Raw genomic sequence first — 27,047 nt, forward strand, 5'->3', positions numbered from 1 at the left:
GTTGTAGAGCTGGGAAAGTTTGTGAAAAGGGCTACCAAATTGATGAAGGAGATGGAGCAACTCTAATATGAGGAAAGGTTACTTGGGGCTTTTTGTTTCAGATAAAAGACAAGTATAAGCAGACATGATAGAGGAGTGGAGAAAGTATACAGGGGGGGGGGTTTCTCTCTCTCTCATAACACTAGAACTCGGGCACATCCAACAATTCTTAATGTTGGAAGATTCAGGACATACAACACAGTGCATAGAAAAAATCATATAGAAATCATTCTCATAAGTGGTGGTCAATTTAGGTGGCTTTAGAGGATGATTAGACAAATTCATGGAATATAAGTCTATCAAGAGGTCAGCAGAATGCTATTGTGCTCACATTCTGCTTGCAGGCTCCTCATGAGCATCTGGTTGGCCACCATGAGAACTGGATGTTGGCTATTATTTTGTCTGATCCAGCAGGCTCTTCTTATGTTCTTAACCCCGGCCTCATAGTGAAAATTATTACAGATTTCTTAACTGTTTTAAAATGGTGACAACACAGTCTAGAAAATGATATATGTGCACTAAATTTAAGATTAATCCGTTCACAATGTTACCTGAATAATAATAATACATTTTAATATGTACATACTAAGCAGGGGTATAGAAACATTGGCCCAGATGTGACTCATAGGGCCTCTGGATCCTGCCTGCATTGCCCCCACCTCACTCTGTCCCTTTCCCACTGCAATTATGTGTAAAATGGCTTTATTCAGGGACTTTCCCCTCCATGTGTGATGCAGCCCTGCACACTTCACAATCAAGCTTCAAAAATGCCTTCTATTGGAGCAATTAAAAGTCTATTTTTGTCGAAAAGTGGTATGTAGAGGGCACTCTTCCCAGAGAGTGCAACCAAATAAGAACCTTCCCTCCCTCTCCAATACCCCCTGCAAAAAAATAAGGCTTCAATAAAGTGAAAATGATGCACATATAAGATTGTGGGTATGGTATGTGGGGTATGCATGTGATTTGCCTGTGGGGAAGGCATGCAGCCTCCAGAAGGCTGGCCAAGAGGATACATAGCCCTTGGGCTGAGAAATGTACCCAACCTATGATATAAAGGAAAGCTGCAAGTAAGCCATATTCTCCTCCAGGAAAAGAAAAATCTTACCTTGAAATGTCTCCCCAGTACCATTCGGCATCCTGCAGTGATGAACTGCAATTCTCTTTTATCCCACTTGTATTTACTGGAGTTATTGGTTTGGAGGGCTTTGGAGGAAGAGCTGGAAGAGAGATTTTGTTGGTTTAGTTTTTTGGCTTTATAATGATATCTCAAAATATTAAATAAGGGATTCAATCAGGAAATAATACATTTTAGGTAAAGCATTGTATGATACTAAAGACCTGTGAGAACTGAAGAGAAAGAAAAGGAAAGTGACAGAAATCCCTTTTCATCTGAGATTGTGGTACTAAATCAGAAAATTCAGTTTTTTAAAAATGTCTGGTTTAAATGAAAGATGATTTGGCAAGGAATAATCAATTACTCAAAATATTTTTCTATTTACTTCTACAATGCCTACCACACTAAAGTAGTTAAGATGATTCACTGATTTCTGTTTCAAAGGCTACTTTTAAGTGCCCTAAGTACAGTAGTTCACTGTTCTTGTACATGCTGAATCAAGCCAATTTAAATTATACTGAACTTTAACCTAGTCATTCAAACTCTGAGTTGCTGATCAAGCATCAGATTCAGTTGGCAGCATACAAAACAGCCAGATTCCAGGATAGAGGTTGGGTTTTTTGCTATATCCTCCTCAAATTGCGCACGTTCACATTTCTCACATTGATAGCCCACCTTTCTTCCATCATGGAACCACAATGAGCCAGTGCCCAATGCCAGACCGATTACATCGTTTTTGGTTTTGTTTGCTTATGTGGGTTGGACGCCATAAAATTTAAACCACACCTAGAACAGATTTTGGAACTTTTATTTTTTTAAAAGCATGAAAAAAGTTATGGATTGGGCCATCTATTGGACACCTGTAGGACACTGGTCTTGCAGAGGAAACTCCAAGTTTGGGCACCAGTCACAGTTCTGCCTTCAGTCACAATACAATACTTGAGCCCAGCACCATGAAAGAGTGGGGCTGATGGAAAGTAACACATTTTGTTGCCTGGCAACAATTCTGAAGTTGACTGTGAAGTGCTTAGGGGACACATCCTACTTTTTTCGAACTACAGCAACATATTTCCATGTTCCACATCCAGAGAAGACTGGCCCTCCAAATATATAAGGAGAATAGTACATAATCCAAATTCCAGCCCTTTTACTGAAAATTAGCCTAAGGCTATGCTTGCAAAGACCAGGGCATTTTTGGATTGGCTTTATATGTCTGTGTAGCCACCCTTGCAATTTATGCTGCACTGCAGTTTCATGCCATAAAAGCCACTGGACTACTGACAAAGTGTCAGGACTTCAATTTGTGTCAAAGTACTATGATGCTAAATAACCAAATACTGTTTCTTCATTTGTAAAAAAGTATCAATCCACATTTTTTTGTAACATACTGTTCAGTTTTCTAAAGGTCTATTCTTTCTCAACACTGTGGAAAAAAGTGTGCAGGAAGAATATTTTAATGAATTATCTACTGGACTTAGCAACATCCTCAAATTAAAACATTGCCTGTTACTACACTACAGACTTGAGAGTGCAAGTGAAAAAAAGTATCAAGATTAAGAATTATTCTTCAAGTTTACTTGAGATTTTTTAAGAACTTCAGAGATATTGGATAACAGACTGCTTCACACATATATATTAAGAACATATACCACATGCATATAATTATGAATGAAGGTGCTATATATGCACATCTTGCTTGAAAAGGTTACACTCCTGAGAGGCTAGAGCAAATCTACAAATCCCTGTGTCTGAAACTGCTGCTATTACCCTGGTGCAGAACCTATGCTGGGAGCTACATGTAGAGACTAAAACCTTTTAATTCTCTTGGACCTATATGCCATTTTTGATAATCAAGGAAGATGGTATGGATGATATTGTCTACCAAGGATGCATGATAGGAGTATTGCATCTTGGTTCCACTCTTGGTTGGGTAGACCTCAGAAGGTAGTGCCCTGCCCTTTAGTTGCGCTAGGGCAGGGCTGGCCAATATGGTGTCCTCCAGATGCAGTTGCACAGCAGATTGCATCATCCCTGATCCCTGGACCTGCTGGCTGGGGCTGATTGTGGAGGTAGTCTAATAACATCTAGAGGACACCACATTGGCTAGACCTATGCTAGGGAGTGCTGTATGGTTTAGCCTTGTTCCCCATACCCTTTAAATATATATTCAGAACTACTGGAGATTTTATCAAAGGATTTGGAGTTGAGTTTATCAGTATGCCAATGTCACTCAGCTCTATTCCTCATTTTCCAGAAAAACAAGGTGAGTTGGTTGAGTGGATTCCTGGCATCTGTAATGGACTGAATAATGATTAATAAACTGAAGCCAAATCTAGACAAGACAGATGTTGAGAATGGGAGGTATGACTGATCTAGAAGCTGGTGACTTTCCTGTGCTGGACAGTGGTCCTATGTGGGTGGGTGTGTCTCCCCAGTCACCAGTCAGGGCTTAGAAGGCACCCTAAGCCAGCACAAGATTGTTAAACACCAGGGGCCAAAGCTTACTTTCTCAGTGCTACTCTTTGGGCAAAACCCTGCAGATAGTAAGGAAGCCACCTTAACAAGAGTTCTAGCAAAAGCCAGAACATTCAACATATAGCAATCAACCAACCAGTACACAAAGAAAGAAAACTGCATAGGGGAAGGCAGAGGAAAGGAGGGGAGAGAGAAAAGATCATGAGAGAATGAGAGAAGGTAAATCTCAGGCAGCCTTCTGCCTCTCACCTGGGGTACTATAACCCCAATACTACCTCTCATTTAGGGGTGATGACACCCACTTATTCTTATTCTGACAATACATGGGGAGGGACCATTCATATAGAGAGGGGGGGAGACAGAAAGAGTCATCAAACAGTCAGCACCAAATACAATCAGCACCCTAACAGAGCACCCCTGAATCATGCAGTTCCACCCTGAGAGTCTTACACCCATTTTATCATCTGAGGGGCTAGTTCAGTTTTAGAGTAGTTAAATTTGTCAGTGAGATTTAGTCTTTGTTACATATAGGTCAGCTTGCAAATATTTATTTATTCACTATTAAAATAATTTATATATTGCTTTTCAGACTGTCTCGCCAGAGTGGTGCATGCTTTAGTTATGTCCCGCTTGGACTATTGCAATGTGCTCTATGTGGGGCTACCTTTGAAGGTGACCCGGAAACTACAACTAATCCAGAATGCGGCAGCTAGACTGGTGACTGGGGGCGGCCGCCAAGACCACATAACACCAGTCTCGAAAGACCTACATTGGCTCCCAGTACGTTTCCAAGCACAATTCAAAGTGTTGGTGTTGACCTTTAAAGACCTAAATGGCCTGGGCACAGTATACCTGAAGGAGCGTCTCCACCCCCATCGTTCTGCCTGGAGGCTGAGGTCCAGCGCCAAGGGCCTTCTGGCAGTTCCCTACTGCGAGAAGCAAAGCTACAGGGAACCGGGCAGAGGGCCTTCTCGGTAGTGGTGCCCGCCCTGTGGAACGCCCTCCCATCAGATGTCAAAGAGATAAACAACTACCTGACATTTAGAAGACATCTGAAGGCAGCCCTGTTCAGAGAAGTTTTTAATGTGTGACATTTTAATGTATTTTTAATCTTTGTTGGAAGCCGCCCAGAGTGGGTGGGGAGGCCCAGCCAGATGGGCAGGGTACAAATAAATTATTATTATTATTATTATTATTATTATTATTATTATTATTATTATCATCATTATTATCATCATTATTATCATCATTATTATCATTATTGTTATTCATTTCAAGAATAACAAAAGTGGACCCTCCATTGCACCTCAGGACAGAATGCCAGCGTAGGAGCTGGAGGGCAGGCTGTGTGGCACCCAGCTCTGTCTTCCAGCACTTTGCTGCCATTTCCTGCCCCTGCTGCCTGGGGGTAAGTATTTCATTCTGCCTGAGGATGAGACTGGCTGTGTATGGCCCCCCTTCACATGTTTGAGAGTCCTTCCCGAGTTCTCGGCAGTTTGTGAATAACTCAGGAATGGACTGTGTGCAGTTGGGCATTTTCAGAAGGCCAGGTACACCTGCCAAACAGTTAATCTGTGGGTGCCTGTACACACAAATATGGAGAGGAGAGTGCTAGACCTTTTGGAGGATCAATCCATGTTGCTTTTGCAATGCTGCATTTCCGCTAGATGCACAAGCTAAACAGAAGGCAACCTAAGGCTTTCTGCTCCACTTCACAGAGCACCTAGCAACTCAGGCTTATTTGTGCAGTTTATGCACACCCAGAAACTCGAATAAGATATTTGTGTACAAGCCTGATGTGCTAAGTACTCCATGTGGAAGAATGGAAAGATGGCCTAAATGACAAGCAGCACACAAATAAGGGTGTTAGTTCAGTCAATCTCCCTTACTCCACACTGTCTGACTTGGACATTACAGATATCTTGACTGTGACGCAAGTTATTTCTTAATTTAAAGTATTTTTATCTTACCTTTCTACAATTGCTTAAGGCCACTGACAACTTCAATTTAAAACCATTTCATTCAAAGTAAACATCAAAACCAAATCAAATTCCTCCCCCCCATCTAATATTCCCAAACAAATGGGACTTTCATCTAAAGGCAAGGAAGGAAGAAAAATGATATGTGGTGGTGGTGGTGGTGTGTTCATTCATTCCACAAAGCTGGTGCAGCCCAAATAACACTCTGCTTACCATTAACAAATAACCTCCCTGGTAGGAGAGCAACAGGGAAGTTCTCAATGAAGATCTTAAAAAGTTAGTGGGCTCTAATGGGGTGTGGTCTTTTTCAAGTCTAATTGCTGGAGGGTGAGCTTGAGGAGTTTGCAGCTGGGGAAGACAGAGTTAATCCTTCCCTTTCCAGGTGCACCTTTTAGGAAAATCACCCATGCAACAATTAGGCAGTTAACCCTTCTTTCTCCAGCTGCAACCAATAATGACAAATACATTTATAAATACATAAATTCAAAAATCAGCATATGAAATTGGGCCAAGAACTTCAACAGCAGCAGTACAGTCAATTATGTTTCCATCTGCCATCCCCCACAAACAGGCAGGCATATGACATTCCACACTAACTGCAGTACAGTATTTGAATAGTCTTCAGCAACCCCACTTATGGCACACAGCAGTAGCGAATCCTGGAAATTACAAAAGTATAGATAACTTGGTGCAAGTTCTCTACCTCTACTAAAAAAGGATAACAACAGCATATCAGATGCAACTGGAGGTGGTTGGAAAGGACACTGCTTTTCCATGGGAAGAAATAGATTCAAGATGCATACTTGCTCCGATAAAGCAACAAATATACTACTGATAATAGGTACACTTCACACTCTCAGAGCCTCAAGCCTCCCAGTCAACATAATCTCCACCTTGTCTTGATTCAACCTCTGCTTGTTAATTGTCATCTACCTTAAGAAAGCTTCCACCAACCAATTCAGAGAAGTTGCTTAAAGAAAAATAAAGCTTGATGTAGTGATAGCAGTATATTGATTATACCTAACCACAAAGCTCTGCATTATCTCCCCTAGTGGCTTTATGGATATATTAAGTAATATAGGTGATAAAACTGATGCCAATGGAACCCACTATTACATCTCCCAGAGGATGGGCTGGCTTCTATACTAACCACCATCTGGGATTGTTCTAACAAAATGACACAGAGTGAAATCAGTGAGATACCAACAACTACTAGATGTTCCAGATGATGCAGTAAGATACTATGGTCCACAATAACAAATGCTGCTGACAATCAGAAGGGAAGCATTCCCTATATCTCCAAATTAAAATGTCCCACCAGGGCACCTAAAAGTACATCCCTATTTTGTTGAACTGAACAGAATACAAACATATTGAACCATAGTGTAAACTACACATCATGGGACTCTGAAATATTTCCCTATACTTAAAAAATAATAATCCCAAACAGACTGGGTAGTCTACATGGACAGTTGGTCACGAGGTCACTGCTTCACCCTCCTGCCCAAGACCTTTTCTAGCTCAGAATTACTTCCCCAAATTGCCATTTTACTGGAAGTAGGAAATACAAGGACCACACATTTTTGCTTTGTCGTATTCCTATTTTTCTCTAAGCTCTACAGGATATTCTAGTGTTTTTTTTAATTTAATGGTTTTAAATCCCCTCCCCACTGGCCATTGTTGCCATGCAGCAGTAGCACATTTCCCCAAGAAGCAAATTGAGATGAAGCTTCCTACCCAAACATTCTTCTATATTGCCAGACTGGTGCCCGTGGTTCCTGCCTTTGGATGCGGTGGAGGCCGAGGAATCCAGCTAGTCTCTATGGCACAAAAAGAGTGCTGGAGAGCAGCTTCCTGCAGTCCTCCTTGGTTTTTCTTACTGAACTGGCACAGAGGGAGTAAACCGCAGGGAGTGATAAAAGGCTCCAACAGTTCTGAGGCTAAAAAGCCCTCTTTGCTCTTGCCTCTCTCTCTTTTCAGGACTCCATAAAAGCCTGTCCACTGTCCCAGGCTGGAAACAGCGGGGACTGGCAGGAAATTTCTGCCTCTCAGAAAAAAGCCTTTTACCCCTGGTGGTGGACCCAAACCAGTGCTGAATGCCTTCCTACCTACAAGGGCAGAAAGAAGACCAATCCTAAATATCAATTACAGATAGGTAGCCGTGTTGGTCTGCCATAGTCAAAACAAAAAAAAATTCCTTCCAGTAGCACCTTAAAGACCAACTAAGTTAGTTCTTGGTATGAGCTTTCGTGTGCATGCACACTTCTTCAGATACACTGGAGTAGTGTATCTGAAGAAGTGTGCATGCACACGAAAGCTCATGCCAAGAACTAACTTAGTTGGTCTTTAAGGTGCTACTGGAAGGAAATTTTTTTTTTGTTTTGCCTAAATATCAAGAACTTAAAGAGACATTAGACAAAATAAGGCAAAGTAAGACTTATTTTGTATATTGGGGGTGGGAGGAACATCAAAACCTCCTCCTTTTTTTGGTGGTCTGCACACCACAAAGCAAGGAGGTGGGGAATACCACAGGGAAAGAATGAGAAATGATTCTGCACTTGAAAAATACTTGTTTATAAAGGAATGTATCGTGTTGAAAATGAGTGGGAAACTGCTCTAGAAACTGGTTGCAAAAGGCTTATATTTTCTTAACATTAAAATACCTTAATTTATTTGCTACATCGAAAGCTCTCTTAAAATCACTGGTACTATTCATGGAAAGATGGAACAGTCCCATAAAGGTACCTCAAGACTGGCACTGGGTCCTCACATTTATAAGGCATTTGTACCTTTTGATATTATTTGTACAGCGAATATAACACAATAGCTTCTATGGTCAATCAGCATCTGCTTGGTAAATTAGTATCCATTTGGAACGAAGCTGCAATATAAAAATACAAATCCTTCATCCTATAAAGCACAATTGGTGAAGTATTTAATTTTCTGATTTAACAAGTCACTTTGGTCACTTGCAGGAACTATCCACACCTGTTCCAACAGTACTAGCATAATAGTAAATTACAGAATTAGGTGACAGTATTAAAACAGTGCTAGAGATGCAGGAGCATAATGGTTGATTTTTTATTTAGTATTGGTTTTATAGGCTGCCTTTTGGGATATAATGCACACAAGGTGGTTTATAGTATAAATAAAATACAAAAAGGAAATTCATTCAATTCCAAAATAACATTATGTAAGGATGTACATAGGCACATGGACTTTAGAATAAGCTCCCAAATTTAATTTTACAGCCACCAAGCATAACATAATTTAATGTGTTACTGTGGAGAGGGGAATAAAATGATAAAGACTTAAAACAGTCCACAATGAAAATGAGGATTTTCCCATGTTTCACTGAAGCAATACAACAGCTACCAAATCACCTAGAAAACTTAGTGTTGAATTGCACTAACAAAGGGCACCTTTTACTCCTCTAAGTTATTTTCTGCCTCTTGTGTGCTCTTGATAGAATCCTAGAAAACCCAGCTTTCATTTTTTCAAAATATTGCTTTTAGCATTTTCCTCCATAAAATTATGTTTGATATTCAATATTTCATTGTCAAGCAAGTTGCACTTCCACTGAATTACCCCAAACCATATTTATGCAAAAAGAAAAGAAAATCCTGATTTTGCAGAAGGCTCAGATTTTATTTGTTCACTGAAGCAGAAACAGCTACTAATGGCAGTTCAAAAAACTATGTTTAGCCATTTCCTCAAGATTAAAAAGTGAGTGAATCAACAAAACCTTTCTTCTGTATTTGTACATAAGCATGATCAGATCTAGACTTCAATAGCTAGCTGGTATGCACTGCTAAGTTACACAATTTCTCACAAAGGCAAAGATAAACACCATTTCTCACAGTGGAATGGTTTCTCGAAAGCCTGCTTATTAGTAACCCTACTCCCACTCTAAGCCAGCACCACCGACCAACCTGCATTCAGAATTCAGCTAACTCTGATTGGGATTTGAGAAACTGGACTCTGAAAGGAAATAGCACTTCAGCCAATGAAAGCACAGTACTGAGATCATACGTTGGTGACGTCAGTACATAGACTGTATCTGTGGAGTTTCTAGCAGGTACTTTCAGTATAGCTGCTCAGCTTTTGCAAATGATTTTCCTTTTCTGCTTTACAAAATTCCAAACCTTTCTCTGTGTGAAGACATTTTATGTCTCAAAATACACTACAAATTGAAGCTTCAGAGTCATGTGTAAGGCAATGAAAAGAAAAAGACATGACTCATCCATAACAAGACAGTGGTAGCAATTCAGTTACATTCTTTCTAATGCAATTTACATTATTTTCAACAGTTAAGACTCCAAAATCCACTGTTGGGCAATACTTTTTATTAGGACCAACAAAAATATCACAGAATAATTTTGCAGAAGTTCTCTTATCTGTCAGGTTAGCTATTATATAAGGCAGGGGATGAGAAAGACTGGGGCAGGGGAATTTAAAAATAAATATGAAACTTAAAGTGGATATTTTAGCTCCAATATAACTCTACAATTCTATGATCCTATGATTCCATAAAATGGAGATTACTTGCAGCTAGGTACCGCAGGTATCAGGTTACAACTAGAATCAGATGTACACAGGCAATACACAGGCAATGGCTGATCCCTATTTCTGGAAACATAAAGCCTGGCTGTTATTCAGATCTTTTTCATACCATAAGCAAAACACACGGGAACTGAAAGCATTTGTGCAGTATTACATCAAATGACTATTTCTTGTTTAGCCAGCATGTCTGATTGTAGTATTTGATTACAATATTTAAAAAGGGTCCAGTTAATTTAACTTAATATATGCATTTTTCTTGGAGCAAATTCTTAAAGCACTGGTACAGCAAGCCTCCTTAACTCAAGAAATATCTATTTGGGCTTCTAACTGTACTGGGCATGGCTATGCTACATCTAAGAGCTTATCTCACTTAATGTGGTGTTATTGGTTGTGGATCATTGGAAAACATTGTGCAACAATTCACAGTGGTGTTTTGTTATGTCCATTTTTGCCTCCTCCCACTTGTTCCCAAACTAACAGTATTAATTTCAGATTTGAATTCATGCCCTGCGACCTTCAGGTATAGAAGTTAATTAATAGAAATTAAATAAATAAAAATTTTAAGAACTGCCCTAATACATTAGAATGGTACAAGAAAGCTCCCAAGGTGGTGAAAACTTTACTATCTCCCATATTACTTGTCAGTTTTGTGCCTAGATGGTTCTTTAAATGCAAAGACAAGAGGTTCTGTAGTATCTGAAGTAGTAATTTATTACAGTACATTTCATAAGCTAGGGTCTGTATCACTAAATGCAATTATCTGCAGAAAAGAAACATGCTTGCAGCCTTGCTTTAGAACATCTGCAAGATGAAAAAACATTAGACCGTTTATTATGAAAACTATCAGCTTGGTTTCTCTTCTGATCATATCTGAGTACGGTAAGTACACAGGATTCAGTAGTACTAAAGCACTGACCAGCAACTGTTCACATGCCTTCTCAACCTTTATCAAGCAGCATAGTCTAAAAGCACCGTGACATCATGAAGCAGTCGTCGCAGCAAGACCCAAGGATGATTTTCCTGGGGTGCTGAATAGCTGAGGCTCCTTTAGAAGAAGATTTTGCATAATATAAAGGTTAAATGGACTGAGCAGATCAGATCAAATATTTTTTTTTGAAGCAGGGTATAGCTTTAAGATGAATATGTGTGAACATAAATATAATTTGCCCCTTGGAACATGCATATTCAAATCCCAGTTTAATTTTGTACATGCATCCAAACATGGCAACTTCAATGGTTTTATGTACAATGGTACCTCTGGTTGCAGACGGGATTCATTCTGGAGGTTCAGTCGGATCCCGAGGTTTCTGCAACCTGAGGACCGCTTCTGTGCATGCGTGTGGGGCGAAACCCAGTCAAATACTTCCAGGTTTGCCGTTTTCGCATCCTGAAGAACCCAACCAGAGGGTTACGTAACAGGAGGTACTACTGTAATTCCTTTTCTTGCACCCTAAATCCTGCACTCCAAAACCAAGACTCATGCCAGGTAGTAATGCTAAGTTGACGAAGACATCTCACCCTAAATGTCTACAGCTGTTTCAGTAGGAAGTATTATCTAATAATAATTCTGTGTTAAGATCCAAAAAATGGGGACTCAGACCACCACCCACATGTTCTTCCCATTCTAAGAGGGAGCAGTTCTTCTCTAGAAGAATCTAAAATGTAATGTTTAATTTGGGATAACAATATGTGCTGTAGCTTTGTTAATCTCTAGTAATAAAACTCAACAAAACTGAATTGAAGGAATTATAACTTTTTTAAAAAGGTGACAGGTCTTCTGTACTTCATCCCAGTAATTTAGCATTGGCTGTACCGGAAAAAACAATTCAAATCCTAAAGCTGATCAACAGGTGGCAGGCATTCTTTTACTAGTTCAAACACCAAGGCACAAAACTTGACAGATATCACCAACTACACAAAAGATTCCACTTTCATGGAAATTCCAGTTTGATGAGCCAAATAAGCATTCGGCAGAGTAAAATCAGCTGTATCAGTGCTTTCACAAAGGAAATTTAAATATGGCTGTTTTTTAATTTCTCCATCTTTGTGTGAAGATATCAACTTATTAGTACCATACATGCGCAAGTGTTAATATTGTTATAGGCCACCCCAATCCCTGCAAGCCGTGCACAGGATTCTAGGGGTCTTGGCCCTCAACCAGAGTCTTGTTTTCCTTTGGAGAAGTGAAGATGTGGCAGAGGCTGTCATAGCTTTAATAAGTATGATTTATTTACATATTTACACCTGAATTTAGATGGGGGGAATCCAGAGCTATCCTACCACATGGTCATGTTAAGAGGGGCTTGCTCCCCACAGCAGCGTAGCACTGGATTCCAAGGAATCACTCCTTACCTGCCTTCAGCCAGCCAACTAAGATTGTTCTGTGCTTTTTTTCAGCTATTCCAAGCTTCATGCCAAAGGCCCCACTCTTCCTATGACATCACCCTGGCAACTTTCCAAATCCCCTATGTCTGATCACACCTCAGGGCAGGAGGGAAGGACAGTTCTCTTGCATTGGCAATGGCCTTAGCTTGGCCACATCATTTTGCATAGGCTTGCCGAGGAATTCCTATGCAGCTTGTATTTCCCCATCATATCCCAACTAGTCAAAATCTTACCATTTATTATTTTCTAGGGTTTAGGGGGGGTCCCCCCAACCTATAACAATATCTAGAACATAAGTAACCATGTTTCCAAGAGGGCCAAAGTGATGCATGCTTTATATGCTTTTAAAATGTGTGTGGGGGGGATTATTGGGTTGTTGTTTTTATTTTATGTATTTTGTGATTTTATATTTATTCTGTGAACTGACCTGAGACCTCTGGGTCTAGGGTGGTATATAAATTCTAATAATAATAATAATAAAATCAGCAGCGCCATCACCACCACCACCACCAGCAGCAGCAGCCCAAACCACTCAGGAAGTAAGACTCACAGATACATTCTAGCTGTAATCATGTGTATCTCCCATCAAAAGACACAACCAGCCAGTTCAATAAGAACAACACAAAACAGGCAAATCCCCTTGCTAGATCTGTGTGAATGTATTAGGGGATGGGAGCATTCTTACAGAGCATGACATGTCCGTCCCCCCTGCCCTGGCAGTTACAGTATGTTCAGTTGAGCTTATTCCCAGCTCAATCCTATAAATATATAGGATTGCAGCAAAGGTCTGTCAGTTGTTTTCAATTTGTAGAATGCCATACAGTGTCATATTTTTTCTCCCCTAAAGAAAAAATGTTAGAACACCAAGACCTGGCTCTCTTGATGTTATATGCATAATTTTGAAAGTCTTTGATGCTTTCTGAACTCTTGAGAATCAGAATGTGTCTGAGGAGAAAAGTTAAAGCCCAGGATGCAAGAAATTTAATATTAATAACAACAACAACAACAACAACAACAACAACAACAACAACAACAACAACAACTCTGGGCGGCTACCAACAGAACACTAAAACAGAATAAAGCTTAAAACATTAAAAACTTCCCTAAACAGGGCTGCCTTCAGAACAACATGAAGCCGGAGACAAAGTCTTCATATTAGTATAAAGCTGAAATGAAGAGATCAGATGGTTACAGGAAGACTAACTGGATGGAATCCATTTATCAGGTTGAACACTCATCTTAAAGTTAATTTTCCAGCACGGAAGCACATTTTCTCCATTACATAAACAAAACCATTCCCTTTTATTTCTGTATCCTTCTAAGATAGATCAAGCTGGGTTCTTTCCACTGCTTTGATTTTTTTATATTTTTTGCAACTGAAAGGAGCATTTGGTGGGGATGATTCAGTTCTGTTCTTACTGGTAGATTGTTACCCCATTCTTCTACAACAAGTGTCTGACCAGAACGACAGCAAAGTTGATGAAGAACTTGATAATACTACATGCAGACTATGAACCCAAGACCTATAAAACTAACCAATTTTTTCAGCAGCCATAAAAAATAGCATCTTCTTTACATGTCAGTTAGAATCTACACTCTCTATCTCTATTGAACGATGCTGTAATTTGTTTTCATGTAAAGCGGAAAGTCCTTGGAGAATGAGGAAGAGGAGATACCGGAGTATCTAGAATAATACTAATTAGTCTCTACTGCCTTTTTCCCCCTGAGGAAAGAAATAATCTGGATGCTAGATAGAGGCCTGTATCTTTAGAAATTGTAAGCCTATAAGGGCAAAACTACATGTTACTTCATTTTCCTCTCTACCTCAGCAGAGGTGCTTGGGGAGGAGAAATCTAAATTGGGACATTTATTTTGGAAGCCTTAGTGGCTTACAGAATTGTTAAATACACACACTGCTATGATCAAATGGACAACCCATTATGGCATTTCATTTGTAAAGAAAACATTGGGAGAGCCAATAGTAGACCTCCTGAGTAATTTATAATTTGGTGCTTAGCTTGAGTGGCAAGACTGCTGGGGATTCCACTCAGCCTCTTCCTTCAGATCTGCACCCTTATATGCATCCCATAGGCACCCATAGTTTCCCAAAGATAAAGTATGATAGCTATTTGAAGAGCTGTGCAGAAGACGTGTTTATTTAAAAATACAGTAATGCACCTTATGTCAAGGAGATTCACCACCAACCATCATATACACAATCAATAATCCCACCAGATAAGTGTGCATGGAAGTGAAGCCTACAGCATTTAGTCACATGCATATAAATGAAAGTCTGCTATTTGTTGCACTGCTAATATACCACTTTTTAAAAAAGCAATTATTACAAGTTACAAAATAATATGTCATACGTACAAGCCATATTCCAGTTCTCTTAAGTGATAGCTCTATAAACATTTTCAGAATAAGAAGCAAAATGTTGCTACAGAAAGGCATAATAATGAGGCCAAAGAACTACAGTTGTTGTACCTCAAGAGAACAGTTTCAATGGTCTCATTAATTTGCAGTTACCCAGAATCCTTCTTTATTTCAGTTGAATCTGAAAATCTTTAATAAAACCACAATTTCTTCCTTTCTATATTGTGGATTTTATTTTGTTTTCCACATTATTCTATAATAACCTTACAAATAGTTTAGGAAAAATACACTTTCCTCCCATCTCCACAACACTTTTTGCAGCGATGGAATACTGGGGCATCACTGCTGCAGCTTCATCACTCAGTCTTTTGCCGCCAACATATGCTCCAATAGTACTTCATCACTCCTTCCAGCCAGGTCTCCTTTCCTTTTGCAGTACCTGGCCATCAGGAGTTAAGTTAGTATAGCAGAGTGCTGCGATATTAACTGCTACTGTACATACTGGCTCTTCCCTCTGCTCTGCTACCCCCTCCCAAGTGACATAGGCAAAAATAACAGCACTGCAGCATTATTTTTCCCAGTGTGCAGGAAGAATGCTGCAGCACTATTGTAGCTACCTGTCCCTGCTTTACAGGGTTAAGGGGTGCAAGGAAGCTGACACTCACTAATCTACTTGCGCCAACCAAGTAGGTGGCTGGCTAACCACACAGCTACTGTCTCCTCTATTGTACCAAACATTTCAATAAGTAACGTACTTTTCTATTGCACTCATGCACCAAAACTAACTTCCTTAATGTAAGACTGCTACAGAAATCACAACCAGAATACACCTTATAGCAGGAAGTTCCCTGATATTTCTTAAGCAGAAGGGCTTGCTATTATCAGAGAGGGTTGAAGGAGCTCTATGATGTCCATGTCACACTTGAGTAAGAATTTGTGCTCTCTGCCTGAGAAGCTGAAGCTTCAGGCCCAGCACTAGCAGCTGCCCAAACTCAGCTTAAGGAGTTCTAAACAGGATTTACATTCTTTTTAGCCAGAGAGAAAAACTCTCAATAACTTGATTTTTATTTAAGTTGTTTATATCCTGCTTTTCAAACTAGTTTGCCAACAATTTACGTCATTTAGCCGTGTAAATAAGGGGTTGCATGTATTCAATAGCATTGCTCAACTGACAATAAAGCTTCCGTTGTAAGGAAAGGGATAGAAGCAATTTTTCACTATTTGTCCACCGCCCCCCCCAATCTGTGCAACACACACAGATACAACCCATGATTTCCAGAATGTAATTATTTATTCTACATTTACAGCCCTTGTTAGTTTCTCTTATTTCCCCTCTAACAAAATGTAACTCTTCCTCCTGTAAGTTTGCATATACCAGGCAAGCTGTGCTACCACCCAAAAATGAAACCTCAAAGTAATGGTTTGGCCAACATCAGTTATAAAATATGTATACAAACATCACAGCAATGCAATAATAGCTAGGAGATCTTTATGATAGAATGGGCCAAGGACATGGGAAACCATATTGTTCTCAAAACTTGTCACTTTTCTGAAAAAAATGTAAGCCTATTTAAACAAGTTTAACCTTCTGAAGTCATCACATATGAATGTGACCTGCTATACACTGTCACTGCTGGTTTGAGGTGCGTATATAAAGGTATGGGGGCACGTATTTAGCAAATACTTGGAAAGGTACCTCCACATTTTGCTTCATAGCTTTCTTTCTAGAGGGCTAGAGACTTACGGTACTTTTTTTATGAAAGCTCAAAGTCTGGGGCCCTGCCCATGGGTGCCAATGGAGACCTTAGTAGTGGGCACTACACTGGCAACCCCTTGCCTCATATATTTATATGTCCCCAAATAAAACTCCACAGCTACTGTAGGTAGCTCAGTTTAACTTTTTATGCAGATGAAGTCAGAAAACTGTTTCTAACATAAGACCAACATAAGACTTAACTCACCACAGACCTTTGCTATAACCTGCTACTTCTCATTTTATTTTAAAGCTTTACCACATGTAAAGAACCAAAGATGACTGGCTGCCTTAATGAGGGTATACCTGTTAGTGGTTTTGAATGTGTCACAAATGGTCAATTTCACTCAGTTAAGAAACTTATATTAAAGATCAGGAGTGCCGCTAAAATAGCTAAAGATATGGTACCTATCTCACCACACACACACAATTCTCTGCTACATGCAGATGACTGAAGAGATACTACAAACATAAGTGTACATATATTCATTTTGTGTCCCTAGTTGTAACCTAAATCTGTAACCACTGGCTATGGAATGCACTCTCTATCAATGTGTATATTCACTTCTTTATTAGTCTTCAGAAAAGGGATTTTCAGCGACTTAGCAATGAAAGGTATTTTTGTAGAAAAAAAGGAAAAAGGGTGGAGAAAGGGGGGTCAGAATGAGTCCAGCCCAAAGGCCAGGCGCAACAGCTCCGTCATGCAGACCCTGCTGAAAGATGTCAAATCCCACATAGCCCTTATCTCCTACAGCAGCGCATTCCACCAGGCCAGGGCCAGAGCTGAAAAGGCCCTGGCCCTGGTTGAGGCCAATCTAACCTCCTTGGGGCTTGGGACTTCCAAAGTGTTGTTATTTATGGACCTTAAGGTGCTCCATGGGGCATACCAGGAGAGGTGGTCCCATAGGTACTAGAGTCCTAGGCCGCATAGGGCTTTAAAGGTCAAAACCAGCACATTGAACCTGACCCTGTACTCCACCAGGAGCCAGTGCAGCTGGTAAAGCACTGGATGAATGTGATCCTGTGACGAGGACCCCATAAGGAGTCTCGCTGTGGCATTCTGCGCCTACTGGAGTTTCTGAGTCAGCTTCAAGGGCAGCCTCGCATAGAGTGAATTATAGTAATAAAGCCTGGAGGTGACCATCGCATGGATCACTGTGGCCAGATCAGGGTGAGAAAGGTAAGGGAACAACTGCTTAATACGGCAGAGATGGAAAAATGCCGCCTTTGCTGTAGCTGCAACCTGCGCCTCCAGAGAGGGAGGCATTGAACGTTACACCCAAACACTTGACAGAAGGCACTGGCACTAATTGAGCCCCCGCAAGAGATGGGAGTTGGCCCCCCAACCCCATGTCGTCCCGACCCAGCCAGAGGACGTCTGTTGTCGAAGGATTTAACTTCAACCAGCTCCCATGCAGCCATCCAGCCGCAGCTTCCAAGCATCTAGTCAGTGTGTCTGGGGCTGAGTTAGGACGGCCATCCATAAACAGATAACTCTGGGTGTCATCAGCATATTGATGACAAGCCAGCCCAAAGTTCTGGACAATCTGGGCAAGGGGGTGCATAAAGATATTAAAAAACATTGGGGAAAGGATTGCGCCCTGAGGCACTCCACACACCAACGAATGCCACAATGACAACTCCTTCCCTAGCGCCACCCTCTGTCCCCGACCTGAGATAAAGGAGCGCAGTCATTGTCTGACTGTGCCCTGAATGCCCATGTCGGCAAGGGGGTGGTCCAAAAGTTCATGATTGACCACGCCAAAGGCTGCTGACAAATCTAGAAGAATCAGCAGTCCCAACCTGCCTTGATCCAGCTGTCTACGGAGATCGTCTGTTAGGGCGACCAGAGCCATCTCGGTCCCATAACCAGGGCGAAAGCCAGACTGAAATGGATCCAAAGCCGATGTTTCCTCCAGAAACCTACCAAGCTGTTCAGCAACCGCTCTCTCAATTACCTTACCCAGGTACGAAAGATTCGAAACCGGGCGGTAACTGGATAGATCTAAAGGATCTAATGATGTTTTCTTTAAGAGCGGACACACCACTTCAACTTCCTTCACATGTGGTGCCAACAACAGTTTATCTGATTTACAAATCTGCTCATGGGCCCAAAAAGGTTGACGACCCCTGTACTATATTCTGATTATTAGAATCTATTAATTAGATCAGATACTGTAGGGCTTAACCTTAAAAACCCTTAACCCTTAAAAAGGAGTTAGAGGGATGATCTTGGCATTAAACACAATAGCACTAAGATCAGAAATAAGCTTTCTGTCTCCTTCTTATAAATAAAAGGCAGTATTTCCCATTGCCCAACCCATCTTAGCACTGTGCTATTTAATGCTATAATTGGGAGATAAGATACTTGTGCTTTAAAGATCCTCTTTAAAGGAAAGAAAGAGGGAGAGCTTTCCAGTCACCTTCACCCTAGCAATGGAGAGTAAGGGTTGGAAATGCTGAGTATGTGTGTGCACACACCCTGCCTGTGTGTCTATATGTCCAGTCTGCAAGACTAAGTGACTCTCTGTGTGTGTGGCTGAGTGTTTGTTTGGTACGTACGTACGTACGTACGTAATACTGTGTGTTGCATGCCTTGTGCAGTGTGTTTGGCAATGGAGGGAGGGAAAAGAGGTAGATACTTTTCTTTTTTTCTTTCAGAGGTTGGAATGCAGACCCATGAAAGTTGGGCAGGGTCAAATCTGGCCCTCAGGCTGAAACAAGTTCTCCATCCCTGCTGTAAGCTTTGTAAGCTTAATTGATAGCAAGGTACAGTGAGGCAACACAAAACATTTTAAGTCAGACTCCACTAACCAGGTGTTCTCCGGATGTTTTGGACTATAAGTTGCATTAGCTCCAGTCAGCACTGCCATGGAGGGCACCAGGCTTGAGAAGACTGTTTTAAGTAAACATGTGAAGAGGTTCTTACTGCAACATTATTTTTTTTGGAACCACATGCACTTATGAGTGTTCTATTTAACAAACAGAATACACATAGCTATTACATTACTATGAGCTTAAGCCTGAAAAGTACAATGTACCAGCTTGGATTCTGCCATGTGAAACCTCAAAGATAAGGAAGTGGAACTATCAAACACATTAGTTTATCACATATCAAATGGAATATACCATTGCTAACATTTAAAGAACAAGCAGTTGAGAACTTAGTAAAAAAATAAATATTCACCTAGGCCAAGCTATACAAGTGCAGAAATACATATCCATTTTAAGAGCAACGGCACATTGATGTGCAACTGATCCATATGATCTTTTTTGCTGATGTGCAACTGAGCCAGGAGGCCCGCAATGCAGCACAGAGATGTTACTGCAATTTCTACCCCAGCATGTGCATAATTTCCAAGCAGCATCAGAGATAGGGTGTCCCATCCTATAGCATCCCTGATTTGAGAGGTACAAAGTACTTAGTGACCCTTCCATTCATTTCTGCCGTATCAGAGGGGTTCTGGTGAAATGTGCAGACACCCCCCACCATACCCTCTTAAACCCCAACAGAAAGGAAAGATGAAGTACCAGAACTGATAGGCCTTCATGACCTGAATTAAGTTTCGTTAAGGAGCCCATGGCATTTTAAGTTCTGAAGTCTGTTGTTTTCTTCAGCATTTGATAGTTCCTTCCACAATATAAATATACTCTAGCACTCTTATTTTAAGTATTAAAGAGATAAAACAGCTAAGACTCAACTATTCCTCTTACAACTCATAGCATCAAGTACAAACAGAATATGAAAGTTGTCGCGTCTAACCCAAGGGGTTCCAGAGCAGAACCCTCTAAGTACTAATCGACACATCACATATTTCCTCTGCTTCCAGCTTTAATCAGATGGCTTCTAGATGATCAATTAGTAGTCCATGCACCAGATGTGGCACACAGAACTGTTTCTATGGCATTTGAGAATACTGAAAGGCAACCCCCCCCCACCAACATTTGCACTCCCCGGTCACTAGGATGCTCAATGGAAAAGCCCTACATTCAGACTTTTCACTTACATATGGGCAATGGCTCCAGGAGGGACTAGAGATGCGCTTGCAAGTTTCAATAGTAACTAAGTCATAGCTGCCTCATCTAAGGAAATCTTCTTATACCACGGCCTGAAAGTAGCAAATAAAAAAAAATCTAACAAAATGACCCATGTGAGAAGCACTTGTTGACAAGAGAAAAATAATGAGCAAAATAATTCAGACACCTTATGCTAGACATGTGCGGGAGACGGGTGCAACAAAAAGGCAACAAGCCTTACAGGATCACAGCCGGTCTGAGAAAATAGTTCCTTTTCCCTTACCAATATGATATGACTCATAAGAATGAAGAAAATCCTACCTATGGCACCTCTAAGATTTTTCTTTTGACCTTGTACTACAAGTTGCCCATTCCTGCACTCTTGTGTCACTTCCTAAGTCTCCGATGCACCAGAGTAGATGCCCCTCTGTTGCGAGCATCTTAAGAAAGCGGGGGGGGGGGGGCTTTTTATGTTATGGCTTCAGGGACAAGAGATAATCTAAATTAGTGCACGAAAGCTGCCTATGTGCCTGCACTTTGTTTTGCTTTTTTTTTCTCCTTGTGGTAATTTTTGTGTCACTTGCTTACTTACAAATCCATGTAAACTGCTCCACATTTAGTCCTTGGATAAACACTTTGCTATTAAGAGGGAAAATGACCCATGGAAGGAGACAAGGAGAGGTCCTCGGCAGTAGAGATGCCTGGATTGCTCTGTAATAACATTGGTGCACATGCACATGCATAAGCACACATATATACAAATGGTTATGAAACAATTCAACATGTATCTTTTATACTGAGTGCATACACTCAGAAGCTGTAACCAAATGTGGTTTAGTTTGTGACCATTTAATCTTTATACATTAGAACATAGATAGCTGAGTTACGACGAGTGAGACCAATGGTCTATCAAGCTCAGTATTCTCTACACTGACTAGCAGTGGCTCTTCAGGGTTTCACATAGCGGTATCTTCCAGCCCTATGCAGAGATACTAGAGATTAAACCTGGAACCTTTTGCATGCAAAGCAGATGCTCTACCACAGAGCTACAGCCCTTCCTCTTTGCGTAAGATTTCCAACAACAAACATTATCATTTGCATGTTGGAAATACTTTAAGCAGGCAACACCCTACAGAAATGAAGACAAGGAAAGCACATATTCTTTCAAATCCTTGCTAGTCAAGAAAAAGTGCAAGTCGTATAATTCAATGGACAGTCAAAAAGAAACTGATGTCAATGTACTTTAGGAGGACCCATTCCAAAATCAGATTCAACACAATATAATCCATTAATGCATAGTTTGTTACTGCAGCACTTCATGTTAAAAGCAATAGCTCACTGGGAATGTTTACAAAGTCTCAGATGTTGCAGGATCATATTTTAAAAAGCTAAACATTAACAATATTTTCAAGAATTTATAAACCTGCTCCTCTCCACTTTGGAATAACACTGTCAAGTGAGCTTACTTGACAACTAACTGCAAATTAAGGGGGGGGGGGCGTGTTTGAGAATACAGACTATTGCTTCACAGCTTATAACTTTGAAGCACAGTAAATTCAAAGGAGAAAGAAACCAACTTCAACAATGTCGATCTAATTGACTAACTTCCAATTAATAAGTATTCAATAATTATGATGGATTTCATGACAATCCAACCTACATGACTATTTTTTTCCACCCTGGGAAGATACACTTTTGCATTCCTTCAATAATTGATTGAAGAGGTAATATAAAGTTTCATATTCATAAAGTTCTGTCACTACTGTATTTCTGAATTTATGTAGTCTATTTCTACTGCATCTTTAAAGAACTTACTTCAACAACTTGATATGAGCACAAGACACACGTATAAAATCTTACACTTTGGTTAGAAGTTAATTTTCTGCTAAGGCTGAACAGCTGGGGCAATGTAATCCATAAAATAATGTTCTAGCACTCCTAACACAAAAGTGCTGAAAATTGTTGCCATTAACAATTGAAAATGGTTTTTAAATTGTTATTAATGTGTTCTTGGCAAGTGTTTTAAACTTAGTTAAGAAAAAACATGATCTAAAAATTTGCAGACCAACTTGCCTATTTATACATTCTCACATATAATAGGTAATAGGTTTCTAAGCTATTGAACATTCCACAACTGTGCTTCACTGCCACTGGAGATGATGTAATCTACTCACTCAACTAATGTGCACTGCCACAGACCACATTAGCAATGCTGATACATTATGCCAGTGATCTCTTATTAAATGCTAGCAGAGCAAAAGGAGATATTCTTGACAATTTAGATAGCTTCCCTTTATCATACATGAAGACTGTACCTCAAAACACACACTTTGCATTCAAAAGGTCCTGGGTTTAAACCTGGCATCTCCAGACAAAGCTAGGAAAGCCTGGAGAGCTGTTGCCAGTCACTGGTAGCCAATTCTGAGCAAGACTGACCAGTGGCCTTACTTGATATAAAGCAGCTTCCTATGCTCCTACAAATATATACATACAAAGAGAAAGAAAGAAAGAAAGGCCCCTCCATATGTACATGAGCTTTCCAGAGAAACAATGATATGTACCTCTATTTAAATATACTCTGGTAAGTGTAAGAGCTCATTGGTAAAGTACCCATATACAATTTTCAATTATGTCTAAATGAGTCATAATGGGGTAAAAATTATCTTCCTATTCTATTTTTTTATTTTCATTGTAAGATTTAGCTATATATATTTAATAATTTAAAAAGCATATTGTAGAAGTCTGGCTTTTGACCATCATAAGAAAAACAAACCTATTCCACTAAATATCCAACGCTTGCCCGTTGCTTAATATCGTTACTTCCAGATCCAAGTTCCTCATGAGGAAGACATGCAGATTTCACCCACCTGCCAAGCCAACTATGCCTTTAATCTATCAATATGAAATATTTAGACAACTGAAGACTAAGACTGACACCCATAAATTGCACTACAAAACTATGATTTAGTAAACTAGCAGCAATCTAGACTATTATTCTTAAATCATTTATGCTAGCAGCGGGCTACTGAAGTGAATGGAGATACTTGATCAACACTAGATGTAGTAGGTTACTCATACACCCCAAAAGTTATTCAAACAAAATCCTGGAAACAGCTATTAGGAGGCCTGCATCAATTCAGTGCTATACTGCATTAACATGGTTGTTCTGTAAAGGAACTCAATAATAACAATTATTATAATAAACATTTTGGTGAAAATATAACAATGATCATCTAGTTTGGATATTAAATTTACAGGATTTATTGCATTGGCATTCTTTACATATGAAAATTCAATATTTAGCAAATAGCCAGACTTATCACTTCTGAACCGTTTTTCTTTCCTTACACTTGCTTCTGATATCTCTCTCACATCTAAGCACTCTGAAAGTTTGTGGTGAGGTAAGAGACATGAAGGTCTTCCTTCCATATTCATGAATTTGTCTGCACTATACTACCTAGGAAAGTTTCTTTAAAAATTGGGTGAACTCCAATGGTTTTCAAATACAGGGTGTAGAGTTCCTGGTTGGTCCAAGAGACATACTTGAAGTCTTGGAGAAAGCATTCCAACATGACCTATAAGCACTTTTCCTGGAAATACTGTGGAACATAATGAACAAGAATGGAAAATTCTGGGGTCCCACATCCCACAAATGTTCTTTGATAAATGTATCTAATGTAATTCAACCTATTGGAATAGGATGGCCAGTATCTACTGTAGCATTCTCCTGAATACAATCCAAAAACAACTCAAAATTTAAAAGGCTACATGGAACAGATATGGCTAAACAGATACTGACAACAGAAATGTGTAAGAAAAATAGAATTTAAAATATATTCTACAAGTTAAAAAGCTTAAAATGAGATAGATATGCACACGTGATCATATAAATTTATTTATTTATTTATTATTTCAGCTAGCTAACCAAATAATAAAAGTACAAATAACTATGTATTAGGGACTGCATGCTATTTTATACATACATCAGATCCGCAGAGAAGGTCAGTTTTAATTTTTTTTTACACCGGATCAATTTCCCAGCTTTCATGGTGGTTGATAAAAAGTTTAACTGTCTGATGAAGCATCAGAAATCTGAATGGATATGAGGAGAGGTCTAACGCTTTGCATATGCTCCCCCCTTTATAACTACTGTATAACTACCGTATTATTAACCTTACCATGTTCCTACTATCGTCTTATTACTAATTTTAATGTCACCCTCCACCCCCAGCTTCTATGTTCTCTCTCTTTAGGAAACATTATAAATCCTTGAAAGCCTTAGTGTTGGGTTCACAACTATGCAAAGTAGACCTATACCAGTTTGCTTCATTTGCATAGTTTATTCAAAGTACAGAATTTTCCTGTTGTGCACATAGCATATAGCCCTGATCAGATTTCAGACTTCCTCACAGGAAATGTTCACAGTTTTCATTACCAACTTTTAATTTAACTTATGCTTCAGCAATTCAGAAAACAAATATGATAGCCATTAGAAGGTCATGACAACATAGGAGGTACTAAAAAAAACTGGACATGTTTTGCTTAGAGATTATACAGCTCAATCCCTTCCCTACTTGGGAGTAAGTGCTATTGAGTTCAATGTGATTTACTTCCAGGTAAGTGAGTAGAACATTGCAGCCTAAGAGGAACTAAGATAGTTCTCTGGATTATTGAAAACTGCTATCATAAAGGAAACAGAGAATGGTTGCTACATGCACCAAGAGATAGGACTGAACTTTAAAAAAAAGCATTTAAACTGCAGTTTCACAGACTTCTGGTTGATGTTTGAAGCTGTGAATATCAATATGCATTCAGCAATAAGTTTTCTGAAGAATTTCCAGAGGAGTAGCCATATTAGTCTCTTGCAAAATAATCTTGTGGCACCTTACTAACAGATTTATTATGGCATAAGCTTTTGTGAACTCAAGCTGACAAAGTATGCCTGAGTCCATGGAAGCTTATGCCATAATAAATTTGTTAGTATTTCAAATGCGACAAGACTCTGGGATAATTTTTCTTAAGAAGTTATGGAACACTCTGGAGATTTAAGAGAAGCATGAATGAGCATCATTGGTGTGGATAAAGTCCAAGAAACCATGCCATTGTATCTGGCTGAGCTGGATTATCTCTGAGGTTACTTTTACTTCTATTATTCAGCTGGCACCTTAGGTCACAAAGAATCACATATCTGCATGACAACCAGAACTCTGAAATAATGGAAGGTAGTGTATTTTCCGAACTTCTTAAAAGAAAAAAAAGCAACAATCTCAAATTAAATTTAACCAAAATGTAATGTAGCTTTTTTCCTTATTAAAACCATCACCAGCATAGTTTTAGGAATCACAAGCCTGCAGCAATTTCAAACACCAACCACTATAATTTCACTAGGAGTGATGTCAAATGGATCCAGCTTCCTTTTCTGATTCACCTAACTTCTGGCTCTTCTCACATCTCATTCCTCTCCAGAAACAAAAGAAGTCCTACGCCAGAACAAAGTAGGGACAATACCTCTCAGCACTGGAAATAATGCATAGTACTTAAGCTACAATCCTATGCATGCTTATTATGATAGGAAGCTGAAATGAAATCTGTGTAATTTTATTCCTGAGCACACAAGCAAAGGACTGGGCTGCAAGTTTTCTTACAGAAGCCAACATAGAATCAAAAGCTAAAAGAATCAGTTCAAAAACATCAGGACCAAAAACATTAACCAAACATTTTGTGTCAGAAAGTGATAGAGAAGATAACATTTTTAAATAGATGAGTTTAGGTGAGATTATGAATACAGATACACGGTACAAAAAACTTACAATAGGAGGAAAGGGAAAGGAAAACGTGTGTTCTGGATTCTGCAGCCTAATAGCAGGTAGCTCTCGATTCTTAACAAAAACGAGCCTTATAAAAATGACTCGCTTAATGGGCACAGCGGAACACAGTAAGAGCAAAAGTTTACACCCCTCCAAGTACAGTTCTTTGCTTCTCCAGGAGAGAAAACGAGAGAAGAACCAAAGCCTGTCCCATTGGAGGGAAGAACAATAAACTTTTAATACAGATGCCCGACACTTAAGAACCACTACGATTGCAAACCTAAACACAATTAAACTTTTTTTTTTAACCAAGTAGGTGTTGCTTCTTACCTGGTGGGTCCATTTCTATATAAAATATCAGCTCAGTTGAATATGGCATCATCACCTCCCTCCAGTCCGTGTCATCGCGATCCATATCCCACACTGTATTGTACATTGTGACAAACAGGCAGTTGGGCGATCTCTGGGATCCCTCTTTGTGAGCTTCGTTTCTTTTAAATAAATAGAACAGCACACCACAAAATAAAGCTTAACCGCCC

At 39.7% G+C, this 27,047-nt stretch overlaps 1 protein-coding gene across 5 annotated transcripts in view; it reads right to left on the reverse strand.

The window, feature by feature from the left end:
• Positions 1-27,047, reverse strand: part of LOC309371366 (phosphatidylinositol 3-kinase regulatory subunit gamma) — a 244,109-nt gene that overhangs the window by 20,236 nt on the left and 196,826 nt on the right. For 3 of the 5 annotated variants that reach the window (XM_081913946.1, XM_081913944.1, XM_081913945.1), the window contains one exon: positions 1,145-1,256. In XM_081913946.1, the coding sequence (XP_081770072.1) occupies positions 1,145-1,256 (112 nt within the window). Of the gene's footprint in view, positions 1-1,144; positions 1,257-26,838; positions 27,000-27,047 lie in introns of those variants that run through there. The other 2 variants (XM_081913947.1, XM_081913948.1) reach the window with 1 other exon arrangement.

The sequence above is a fragment of the Podarcis melisellensis genome, assembly GCF_964234715.1.
Source record: "Podarcis melisellensis genome assembly, chromosome: 6".
NCBI classification, from domain to species: domain Eukaryota; kingdom Metazoa; phylum Chordata; class Lepidosauria; order Squamata; family Lacertidae; genus Podarcis; species Podarcis melisellensis.